At 38.7% G+C, this 11132-nt stretch overlaps 2 protein-coding genes across 2 annotated transcripts; both read right to left on the bottom strand.

Annotated features, from left to right (window-relative positions):
• Nucleotides 1-4627: 4627 nt before the first annotated feature.
• On the bottom strand, nucleotides 4628-5817 carry LOC125470704. Its single transcript, XM_048570126.1, has 3 exons — nucleotides 5562-5817; nucleotides 5117-5426; nucleotides 4628-4897 (listed from the first exon to the last, which is right to left on the bottom strand). The coding sequence occupies exons 1-3, from the start codon at nucleotides 5802-5804 to the stop codon at nucleotides 4779-4781; spliced, it is 672 nt and encodes a 223-aa protein (XP_048426083.1). The 5' UTR covers nucleotides 5805-5817; the 3' UTR covers nucleotides 4628-4778.
• Nucleotides 5818-6019: 202 nt separating this feature from the next.
• On the bottom strand, nucleotides 6020-10189 carry LOC103954000 (putative E3 ubiquitin-protein ligase LIN). The gene is made up of 6 exons (XM_048569956.1): nucleotides 8327-10189; nucleotides 7718-8020; nucleotides 7606-7633; nucleotides 6876-7518; nucleotides 6398-6542; nucleotides 6020-6058 (listed from the first exon to the last, which is right to left on the bottom strand). Exons 1-6 carry the CDS (start codon nucleotides 9884-9886, stop codon nucleotides 6020-6022), a joined length of 2718 nt encoding a protein of 905 aa, XP_048425913.1. The 5' UTR covers nucleotides 9887-10189.
• Between the last annotated feature and the right edge of the window lie 943 nt (nucleotides 10190-11132).

Below are 11132 nucleotides of genomic sequence, written 5' to 3'. Positions count from 1 at the left end.
CATCTCATAGATCATCCCTTGTTGTGCTTGACCCTCTGCGAATCCTCCTTCACTTTGGTTCCTACATGGCTGTCACTCCGGTAGTTGCTGGTGAGAGTTTGGCGACGGCGGGCTGCTTCTCCGGGATGGATGTTCCATTTTTTGTCTTTGTTGTCTATTTTCAGTTTTTAGGCTTTCGTTGTTATGGTTTTGGTCCTCCCACTGTTTGTCTTGGGCCGCTTTGTATTTTGCGTTAAAATTTTAATGAACTCTAACTTTTCATCCGAAAGAAAGAAAAAAAAAACCTAAACCTTTGTTTCTTACTTATTTTTTTCCTCTTAATTTTCAATGTAAAAGTATTCTAAAAGCTAGATACTTCCATCCCAAATGTTGGATACGTGTTCCATCAAGCGAAATCAATATTCGTTGATATGCATGTTACATATCTGACAAATATCTGACAAGTATCATGACCAATAGATATCTGATGCGATACAGGACCAAACTAAAATATATGTGCTTCATCGATGCAAGACCTTGAACAACCTCACAACAATGAATGACTTTGAAATTTGAATTCTATGGATGGTTCCCGCTTAAACATTGGCTCATGAAAGTTCTTCCTGGCTTTAAGCAAGAAAAGAAAACTTCTTCCTTTTCAAACAACACTCTTTAGAGGATTGTATTATTAGTTGGCTACGTCAGATTATTAAGAAATGAATAAACACGAACAATAATATTCTAAATTTAGTACTACTGTTTAGGGATATTCTTCTTTATTTATCCCCTCAACTGACCTATAATATTGGCTCCCTTGCAAAACTCGATCAGAATTAAATGATATTGCAAGCATGAAATGTGCCTTAAGCTATCAACATGGTAACTTGTTAAGTACTAGATTTTTTTTGCCATTTAGTACTAGGGTTTAGTGGTATTTCTCTTTACTTGTAAGTGAGAGGTCTTAGGTACGATTCTCGCCAAAGGTAAATATGAATCACATTATTGCTAACACATTGTGAGGTTATGCCAACATTCTCATCTTAGTGTAAATAATATCGTTTGTCAAAAAGTAAAAAATAAAAAAATTAACTACAATCAATATCCAATCATAATCAGCTGGCTTCTTACCCTTTAATCCTTCTATCCTCATCCTTTATGTCTTTTTGCGAATTTGGGTTACATTCTAGACCTCGTGTTACCTTTTTGCGTCCAATCTATCATTGTTATATATATTTTAAGGTATTTATTGGTCCTTTTATATATGGACAAACTTGGAATTAAAAATTTCATCAAAAGTGGATAGAGAGATAAGACACTGACATTTTCTTTTGTTGCAGCAGCCAATTAAGTCAAAAATAAAATCAAAGCATAAATACATTGTTTTTGCCTATCGGTTTTTTTTTAAGAAACGTATTTAATTTTTGCTCCTATTTGTGGATACACATAATAAGTACTATGAGTCTCTTTCAGATACTCTTTTACCATATGCATTAAAAAGGCCCAGATTTAATCTTATCGAAACATAGTGACATCTCCTCCTTTGGCATCTTTTGTGAGTCCAATTTCCATCTTCCGTGGCAAACTTGAAATTACAGGTTTACCCCAACCTTCACCCAACTTCGGTATATATTCTTAACACCTAACAGAACACTACGACAGAACAAAAACTCCCATATTCTAGTCAAATTAGGATTTGACAGGATTTTAAAATTAAAGGGTAATCAATTAGGATTTTAGAAGAGGATTTTAAAAAACTTTGAAATCATGCTGTAGTCAAATTAAGATTTAAGAGAATTTAAAAAATACATCCAAATCCAGAGGTAGTCAAGTGAGAAATTAAAAGACATTTTTAGAATGATTCTAAATCTATCGGCATTCAAAAAATAAAGATTTGATAGGATTCCATGAAGAATTGGATTTTGTTGGATTTGAGAACTTGAAGTGAATATACCCAACACCAAATACAATCCCACCTCATCCCCTAGGATTTCTTTCAAGCTTATGTTTCATGCACCTAAAAATTCAATTGATTCACTCGTCGATGCCCCAAATTGAATTTGAAATAAAACCAATCATTCTTCGAGAAGACAGAAAATGGATAAGAAAATCTACAAATAAAATCCATACAAATTCATAAAAACTCATAGTATAAATCCATATAAATTTGTCAAAATCCATATATAATTATAAGTCCGTTAAATTTTTTTGAAATATGTCACTTAAAAATAGTCTATTAAAATTCTTTAAAATCTAAATTGACTGCATCCTTAAGTTCCTAAGAGTAGTTCCACCGGGGTGAGAAAGGCCAGCACCTAGCCAAAAAACCAGCCCGGCACCCAGTGAAACCACTCCAGCCTCGCATTTTGACCGGCACCCAGCCCAAACTGGTCTCCAGGCTAGCCCAAAATCGACAGAGGCATGAGCCGGCCCGTATGATGCCATGCTGACGCTAGCGTGATGTTGTGTGCCTTTTTTGATTTTTTTTTTCTGCAATCTCGACCTCCATCACTCTCCGTCGCGCCTCCAACGCCTCCCGATCCCTGGAACCCCATCTGATACACCCATATGCCTTCTTCATCTACACCCCATCTCAAATCCCTCCTTCCTCTTCCCGATTTCCACTCCGCCAATCCTGGGGCTCCGGTTGCTCCGCGCAGAGATAGATCTCTCTGATTCGAGGAATAAGAAGAAAAACCTACTGGTCTTTCGATCCAAATGAAATTAGGTGCATAATCAACTTCCTCATTTGAAGAAGAAAACATGGAGAAAAAGGGGAGAAAAAAAGAGTGGGGAAAGAGACGTTGGTCGGAGAAATAAGGGGAGAAGGGACCAGAGAAGGAATGGAAGCAGTGGGAAGAAAACAAAAATGCTAGACCTTTCGAGAGAAAGGGAGAAAAAAGAACAAATAAATTAAATGATAAAATATTAATTGATATGAATAAAATAATATAATATTAGATGGGCTGGGTGCTAGCGGATTTTTAGGGATGGAGATGCATTTGGCTTATTACTGTTTATTGGGTCTATCACTGTTCACGGAGTGGATAAATGTGTGCTGAAGCATTTGTGTTAGGAGTGGAACTGCTCTAACAGAACGTTTCTAAGTTCTTTACCCGAACTCCCATTTCCGTCGACCTTCATCCCTCCTCCAAATTCCTCTGGTCATCCTCGTTTCCCAAACTCCATTTCCGTCAAGCAAAACAATATATCCGGCAAACCCATCAACGGCACCACCACAACCAGCAGCAGCAGCAGCAAGCCAGCTTGGTCGCTCGGCTGATCCATTCAGCTATCACCGAGAAGCTCAAACCACACCCTCACCCCGTCCCGAGGAGGAGGGACTGCAGCCGCTTGATGTGGAAATTATTTCTCATCTGGGGGCTGATGGGCGGATACACAGCCTGCACCGCAGCTGACCCGACGAGTGGTGCAAATGTCTGATATGCCACGGACTGTACGAGTCGGCACATGTCTTCTCGGCTCACACCGGCGTTCACTACAGGGTCCTGAGCACTGCAGCGAACTCATTAAGACTCCGTCAGAAGCACGATAAGGAGCTTCAAAATAACAAACTCCAGCTCCTGGAATTTGACAAGGGCAGCGTTGCAGCTGTGGTGCGGTGGTGCCTGTTAATCCTACAAGCACCGTGGCAAAGAAGAGAGGGCGGAAGAGGAAGATCAATCTTCCTGATGATGCGGCTGCAGAGCTCTGTGGAGTAGCGGATCACCAGAATGGAACCGATCTGGTGGTTGGTCGGCATGATCACGAGGCGAATACTTCCGGCCACCAATGCCACGAGTCGGTGAGAGCTAAGAAAAAGAGAGCTCGGGCATTGGGTGTTGGTGGTGTTGCTGATCCACCGTACGGATGGGTGCATGACCATGTGATGTCGTCTGATGATCACCAGAACCAAACCGCTGCGGTGGTGGCTCCTCAAGAGCACTCAGGCTATGTTCGTCAAGTTAATTTGTAACAAAACTGACGCGCCATATTCACCGTTGTATAGAAGTTTTAGTGTAATTTAAATTGTCGATAATGCATACTGTTTGTGTAGAAATGAACTGATTTATAATAAAATTGGCGCGCAACATTGATATATTGAAAGTTCGGTATAATTTAAATAGTTAGTGCAATGATCGTTATAATTTAAATTGTCGGTATTGTAGACTGTTAGTTTAGTAATATTGGTGCGCTACTCAAACCATTATTTACCACTCGACCATAATTACCTTTCGAACGATATATCATTAAGTACCAAACTATTATTAACTTCCACGTAGCATTTTCTTTGTTAGGGCTAAATAATCATTTCAATTAAGATGAACTTGCATTCTTCTTCCAATAATATAATATCGAATTTCCTTAAAACAACGAAAAAAGCACAGTGAGATTTGTCAATTTTTTGTTAATTTTAGTCAGTTTGTATCTCTCTTTTTTTAGTTTCACTCCAGAAAAAATTCTAAAATTTAACTAAAGATGTTTAAAGAACACAGCATATATCCAAAGACACATTTATCGATCGATTTTTGTTCTTAATTAACCCTTAAAATATACAATTCACAAGTACAAACTTGCTTTGGATGACCAGAAGTTACAATTAAGTTTATATAACAAAACATTTATATGCAAAAATTTCTTGTACCAGAAGTTACAATACATCACTCGCTACAGCAGTCTAAAAATTCCTGGCCAAATCAAGACTTAAGGAAAGCTTCAGATTTGCTCCAAGAAAACGTAAACACCTGCACAATTGTGAAAATTACAGAGGAATAATACCGGTAAACGTCTTTCGTGCTAGATTAATGATTTTCTTCAGAAATAATGTCATGTAATAGTTTTGCACTCCAAGTTACTTCAGCAAGGTTTTCTAGAGGAACTGCAATGTCTTCTGTGTTTTCTCTTAAAAGCACCCTGCATTCTGCAACAAACAAGGAAAAATAGTAAATAAAACTTAGCATCCACGCATTAGTAAAATCATAGAAACTCAATTGTGCACGTCCGTCTGATAATGCACCGCTGAGATCCTTTTGAGTTCACAAATGGAAACTTTGTAGGTTGAATATAATGTTAAACGCCGTCTGTTATTCATTTGTTATGTAAAATGTAGGGAAAATACGTTTGTGCTGAAGTTGCTAACCGGATATTTTGCTGAAGTTGAGCATGGACATTGAAGCAAGGATCTTCTGCTCAACCAGCTCGCTGGTCTTCAGACATTGTTTTAGTGGAAAAATGAGAGATGAGAAGGCGGATAGCTGAAACTCAGAACCAGACAATGAAGAAAGTGCGCGGCTCAACCATTCCACGGTGATTAGGCACATTCTAATCAATTCCAAGTTTTCGGATCCTAAACACTTTGAAAGGGTTTCTACAAAAGACTTCTTTCCATAACCGAGTAGTGACACTGTCAAGTTCCTCAACCAATCTTCACTGGAATTTTCTCCCTCATCCTATATATTGCAGCATTAACACATTTGATAATAAATTTTCAGTTTCTTGTCACTCAATTTAGAAGGAAAAATGAACACAATAAATTATTTTTGGAGATGCTAGAGATATAAGTGAGTATGGGGATAAAAATGTACCAATGGAGACATGTCATCAGCTAGTGAAATGTCTTCTTCGTTGTCGAGTGAATTCACTTCAGAATTGCCACTACAATCTTCTTGCTTTAAGATCCAACTTTGTGATGATTTTCTGGAGCAAGAGAAAAACCTTCCCAAGATAAGAAGTGCAGTGCAACAATTCTTCTGGACGTTCTCATCAGTTAGGCTGCAATCAAGAGCCTCTGTAATGGCGTCGACAGCTTCTTCTCTATGTAATGGCATTGACAACTTCCTCTCTACCTGTAAAGCATGGGTGTCTTAGCCAAACATACATTTTGATCATGCAGAATCAAGATGGAGACGTTTTCTTCTAACAACGGAAATGGAATTTCAAAATATTACTGAATCATCAAATGTAAAGTACCAATCAAATACAGATAAGCCACCACCGGCAACCAAAACAGATTTTTTTTTATAATTTTTTTATTTAAATGAAGTTATTCACCTCCAACCCAGCAGCAACCAGTTCTTTTGAACTGCGCATCCGTAGAACATATGAATACAGATACATTATACAGAATTTACATGAGCAACAATCACTAAATTTCTAACGTTACCAGCATTCACAACATTAAGCATGTAGGAATACTATTTCTACAAATCAGAAACTACAATTCACCAAGTAAAAAGAAATCAAGTTGTCGAAAATTCTCTTTTCATACAGCATAGATGCCTTTCGTTTTAATTTTAGGTGGCATCGCTGATGCAAGAAACGGTCGAGCAAAGTAGCATGGCATCAAGAATAAAGGAAGATATTTTGGACGGAACCATTAAAAGTTTCTGTAAACTCTTAAATTTATGCTTAATGAGTATACCAGAAGATCTACGTGCAACAAAAGCACGGCAACCAGGGGTCTGTGGTTTGCTGGAGAACTCTGGAGACACGCAAGCAGAACATCCATTGTATCCACCATCCCCTCAATCTGCAAGCCACTGAGAAATGTTGTGACGTCTTTCTTCCTGCAATGGGAAAGAAAACAACATGGAATTAGTGATGAAAAATAGGTAACATTTATACGGTTATACGGTCCCTCATTTTTCAATAGACATTTATCATTTGCTTCAAGAAGAAAAATAGGTAACGTATAAATTGTTTCTACATAACCCTATAACAGTATGTTTATGCACATTTCCGGAGGCAAGGTTCTCACGGGGACATAGAGTTGATGATGAATCACTCACACGCACGATCAATGAAGATAAAAAAGACGATATGATGGGGAATGTTGACAGGCTCATTAAGTAGTGCAACTCCCATGGAACTTTTTTCACGAATAAGTAAACTTTACGCACCTCTTGAGGCAAATCAATTCCGTCAACAACAACACTGCATTTGTTCTTATTTTAAATTGCTGGCTTTGGAGCATCTCCATAACATACTGTTTGTTAATGTCTCTTGCTATTTGATTCCTACAATCTGCATCTGCTTCTATGCAACACAACAGTAATGCTGCCGCACGCGATTTCTCTTCAACTTTTCCGTAATGAAACCGCTGAAGAAGAAACTGCAAGCCTCCAAGAGAGATCAGGTGCTTGGCATTTTCTGTCCTTTCGTCATTACTGAAACAAGTGAGAAGCTGCTCTAGTACGGAAATAGCAGTCTCGTCGCAGTGACTGGACACATCTCTCACCAAGGTCCCCACTACATGAGAGGCAAAAGCTAAGAGTTTCCGACAATGTTCAGATTTCCAACTACGAATCACACGCTTTAAGATAGAGTTAGGAAGAGGCAACACTAGACATTCCAAAGCTTTTCCTGTCACCGGACATGTTCTGTTTCCCTGATCAAGCCACGTCTTGATGGCCAAACGCTCAAAGGTTTGACCCGTCTCTAGGGTCACTGGATCATCAAACAACCGTCCATTTAGAGGGCAAATGAAGTCCTGAGGAATGCCCGAGAAAGTGACTCCTTCTTCAAAATAATTTCCATGTAAATCTGTGCCAAGGAAATGTAAATATGAGCAACAGATCCAGATGTGCACTACCAAACTATATAAAACCTCAGACGTTCCTTTTGACTCACCATCGAACGAAGACCTTGCTTTGATTGGCTGCACAAGAAGAGAAAAAACATAAGTATCATAAACTAGAACTGACATTTTACAAAGTTAAAGATTTTAGAGAGGGTGCAGTACGTTTACAATAGAACTGGCAATCGAAGGTTCACTGAAATTCGATATAGTAGATAAATTGTGATCGCGGGAATCCTCCATGGGCTTCTGTTCAAAAACGGAGTTTACATGGATTTTGAGGGTGAGCTTATTCTCCTGTGCATGCAGCATATGGGGGCTTTCTGAGTTTTCTCCAGACATGTTACCGAACTGATGATTTAGGTTGCCTTCTGGCAGATCATTCACTCCAAGATAACCCCATTTTTGCTCTTCTGTCGTGATGAGTCCATTTTCCTTCAAAAATGTTTTAGAGCATGACAATGACACCTAGCAGAACAACGAAAATCTCATATCAATTTGTATGCCATACAACAAATAACCAGATACAATATCAAAGCTTGATAAAAGCTTGCAAAGATGCTAACTGTATTCTGTACAATACTTCGTGTTTGTGTGATAAACTATTATGTTGAATCAAATTGCAAATAAAAACTTAATTGCAGTAAACCAGTGCTAATTACTAAAGAAGCTATTCATAAGATTGTCCCAGCATAGAATACAAAAACGTCTATTGAATCTAGATATTGCTAGATGTGCTCAGAAAAAGAATTAATTAACAAAAAAGTCACTTACAGAAAGGGATCCATCTCCCGGCGCACTCTTAGAGTAATCATCTTCAGTGTCGTGGTACTGATATTGAACTGTTTCGGCAGAGTCCTGAGTTATTTGTTTCACAACAAATGAACCATCAGAACTTCTCGTAAAAGTATCCAAGTTTTCCATCTCTCCGTCATCCTCGGTATCATTAGGATCAGGTTTACTTGCACGGCTAAACACAGAATCGTATAGTTTTTTGCTGACCATTAGCTGTGGACCGCCTGGACTACCAGCTTCCGAAGAATGACTTTCAGAACTTCCCTGCTGAGCTTCCTGAAGAGATATTACAGTTGGGATATGGATAGCAGGAGTGGGAGGAGATTCAACTCCTTCGGTGAGCCAGTCCTTATAGTAAACGGCAAATTGGTAAGTCCCAGAATCCAACATTTCATTGTACATTTTTCCTAAAAGCTTCAGCTTCCTCGGCTTGTTTTGTCTATCCGCTATTGAATCAGCTTCCTGATCATACCACGTCTTTAAATGTGTCAAATGTGGAAGAAATAGTCGATCCCATAATTCAGGCAACAATGTCATTCGTGCGTGAAAGGGCGTATCACAAAAAACTTGCAAAAGATGCTTTGCTGATACACGGTCTTTCTTCAGTAACTTGTACACCACACTGAGATAGAGATGAGCACAGGCTGACAGTTTGTAATTAGGAACTCCGGCTGTCAATCCATCTGTCAAATCGGCATTGTTCAACCCGGTTATAACACTAAACTGCAATGAAGCTCGTTTTAAATCCCATTCGCTTGCTGACTCCTCTGTAGCCTTTTCCACTGTTTCGATTGCCTGTTCAAATCTGGCAATGATTCTGCTCTCGGCATTCCCTTCTTCCGGATCAACAAAGTTTAGGAAGGAGATACATTTGTCTCTGAGTTCATGCCGGAAATTCTCATCTTTGAGAAACTGCTTAATGCATCCACTCAGAATGGAAACAATGGCTTGGATAGCAATTTCATCAAGAGCAGGTTCAGGAACTCCCTGTAAAACTTTATCACGCTTTTGTCTGCGAACATCTTCCGAAGTTTTGTCATATGATGAATCTCTCCTTGATCTGTCATGTGAGGCCTCTGGCAGTTTCCTGCTTTGTCTATTGCTGTCGCTAAAACTCGTACGTCCAGGAACATATTTGTTTGAACTGTGGCCATTCCTCCTATCAAACTCCATGTCCTTCTTTGACCTCTCTTCAAGTCCATCGTCTTCCATACTTCCGATCAAATACTTATCCTTTCTTTTTTCTGAGCTATACAATTCGTTCGAATATATATCCTTGTATCTCTCAAAATCTTCACCTTCAACCTCAACTATCTCATTTCGTGGCAGACTCCGCGGAAAAATTCTATTCAAACTTCTAGCTTCCCTCAACCTAGTAGCACCTGTTTCTCTGAGTCCATCCCTAACTTCTTTCTTTGATCCTCCATCAACGGATGGTCTCCTACCTGCAACACCATCACCCGTTGGAAGATCATTATTCACAGCAAACCGAGACACATCAGACCTTGTTTTCTCTGTCCTAATTCTATCCCCTGACATGGAACGTCTCTTGTGTGGATCCGAATTAGCCAAATGACGCGTAGTTGAACCTGAGTGGAAGGAGGAAGCCTTTGATTTGCTCAACAATTTTTTCCCCTAAATCCAGTCTTCTGCTAAAAGATCCTGCAAAGACGACGCCATTTGTGTTTGTGCTGAACTGCTGATACCAAATCCTTTCCTTGCACTGAATCATATGCAAAGAACGAAAAACCAAGTTTAATAGTAGAAGCTGAATTTTAGATGCAAAACCATGTAATAAAATACAAGCAAGTTAAAAGCAGTGCACACTATACTACAAGAAAGCACAAAAGCACAGTATCCTCTTCAAATTTCCTCTGAATTGGATGTAAATTTTGATCAATGGGTTGCTACAAATAATTCGAAACATATGTAGAACAAACTATGATCTCGTTCGTATAGTCGTGTAAACTATGTTTGTTTCTTAAATCCTACAGATCACAACGCAAGTTAAAAATCTTTTTCTTCAAATAATGGTGAAAAATGAACAGTAATTAAGAGGCTATTCATCCAATGGGATCGAATTTCGTTTCGTAAAAGATAGAAAACTTGTTAGGCTGGGATTCATTAAGCTTGAAGACATGATTCAATTTCCTTCACTCAGAAACCATAAAAATTGGAATATAAATTGAACCCAAGACAAAAATAAAGCATTATTTGGAAGCAATAATCTAATTTACAGAAATTTTCCTCCCATCAGGAATCAGAATGGATATTTGCACTCGTAAACTACGACAGGAAAATTGATGCAGTCGACGAAAATGACTAGTACTGCAACGCGGACTATAAGTTTATAATTCAAGGACCGTTGCCACAATTAAGCCCATTAAACTTACATTCCGTCCCACAACACAGAGCCTCGTACTCAAAGGCACAAGACTTTCCCGCCCTCATGAACCAAAACTGGATATCTGGAATCATAAACTATGAAAGTAATCAAATTGTGAACACATTCGTGTTTTCGGTCAGTCCAAAAGCACAATCAGCTTCGTGCAACGATATGCTTATCAAATGGGCCCTTATATATTCTAGTACAAGGACATTTGAATCATAAACTTGCAACATCAGGCAAATTGTAAACAGATGGAGGTGGATTGTGGTAAGATTTTAAGAAAAACCATAACAGAAACTGTGCAACTTAAAACCATGTGATATGCATAAAAGTTAAAACGCAAAACTCGTCAACTCCCTTTACTAACCATTTAAACGCCAAAAAGCGCGTAAAGCC

This window comes from the organism of the source record quoted next, unplaced genomic scaffold, assembly GCF_019419815.1.
Source record: "Pyrus x bretschneideri cultivar Hongxiangsu unplaced genomic scaffold, Pyrus_bretschneideri_v1 Contig51, whole genome shotgun sequence".
NCBI lineage: Eukaryota > Viridiplantae > Streptophyta > Magnoliopsida > Rosales > Rosaceae > Pyrus > Pyrus x bretschneideri.
Note: the sequence above shows the minus strand (reverse complement) of the source record. Positions and strands in the feature narration are given on the sequence as shown.

What these genes read in the sequence shown, in the direction of transcription:
- LOC103954000 (XM_048569956.1), bottom strand. Translation starts at nt 9,886, where the DNA reads ATGTCAGGGGATAGAATTAGGACAGAGAAAACAAGGTCTGATGTGTCT. An exon ending in TTGCCAGTTCTATTGTAAAC is followed by an intron (nt 7,634 to 7,717) that starts GTACTGCACCCT and finishes CTTCTTGTGCAG; the next exon opens with CCAATCAAAGCAAGGTCTTC. An exon ending in AGCAAGGTCTTCGTTCGATG is followed by an intron (nt 7,519 to 7,605) that starts GTGAGTCAAAAG and finishes TCCTTGGCACAG; the next exon opens with ATTTACATGGAAATTATTTT.
- LOC125470704 (XM_048570126.1), bottom strand. Translation starts at nt 5,804, where the DNA reads ATGCCATTACATAGAGAAGAAGCTGTCGACGCCATTACAGAGGCTCTT. An exon ending in CTGATGACATGTCTCCATTG is followed by an intron (nt 5,427 to 5,561) that starts GTACATTTTTAT and finishes TGCAATATATAG; the next exon opens with GATGAGGGAGAAAATTCCAG. An exon ending in CAACTTCAGCAAAATATCCG is followed by an intron (nt 4,898 to 5,116) that starts GTTAGCAACTTC and finishes TGTTTGTTGCAG; the next exon opens with AATGCAGGGTGCTTTTAAGA.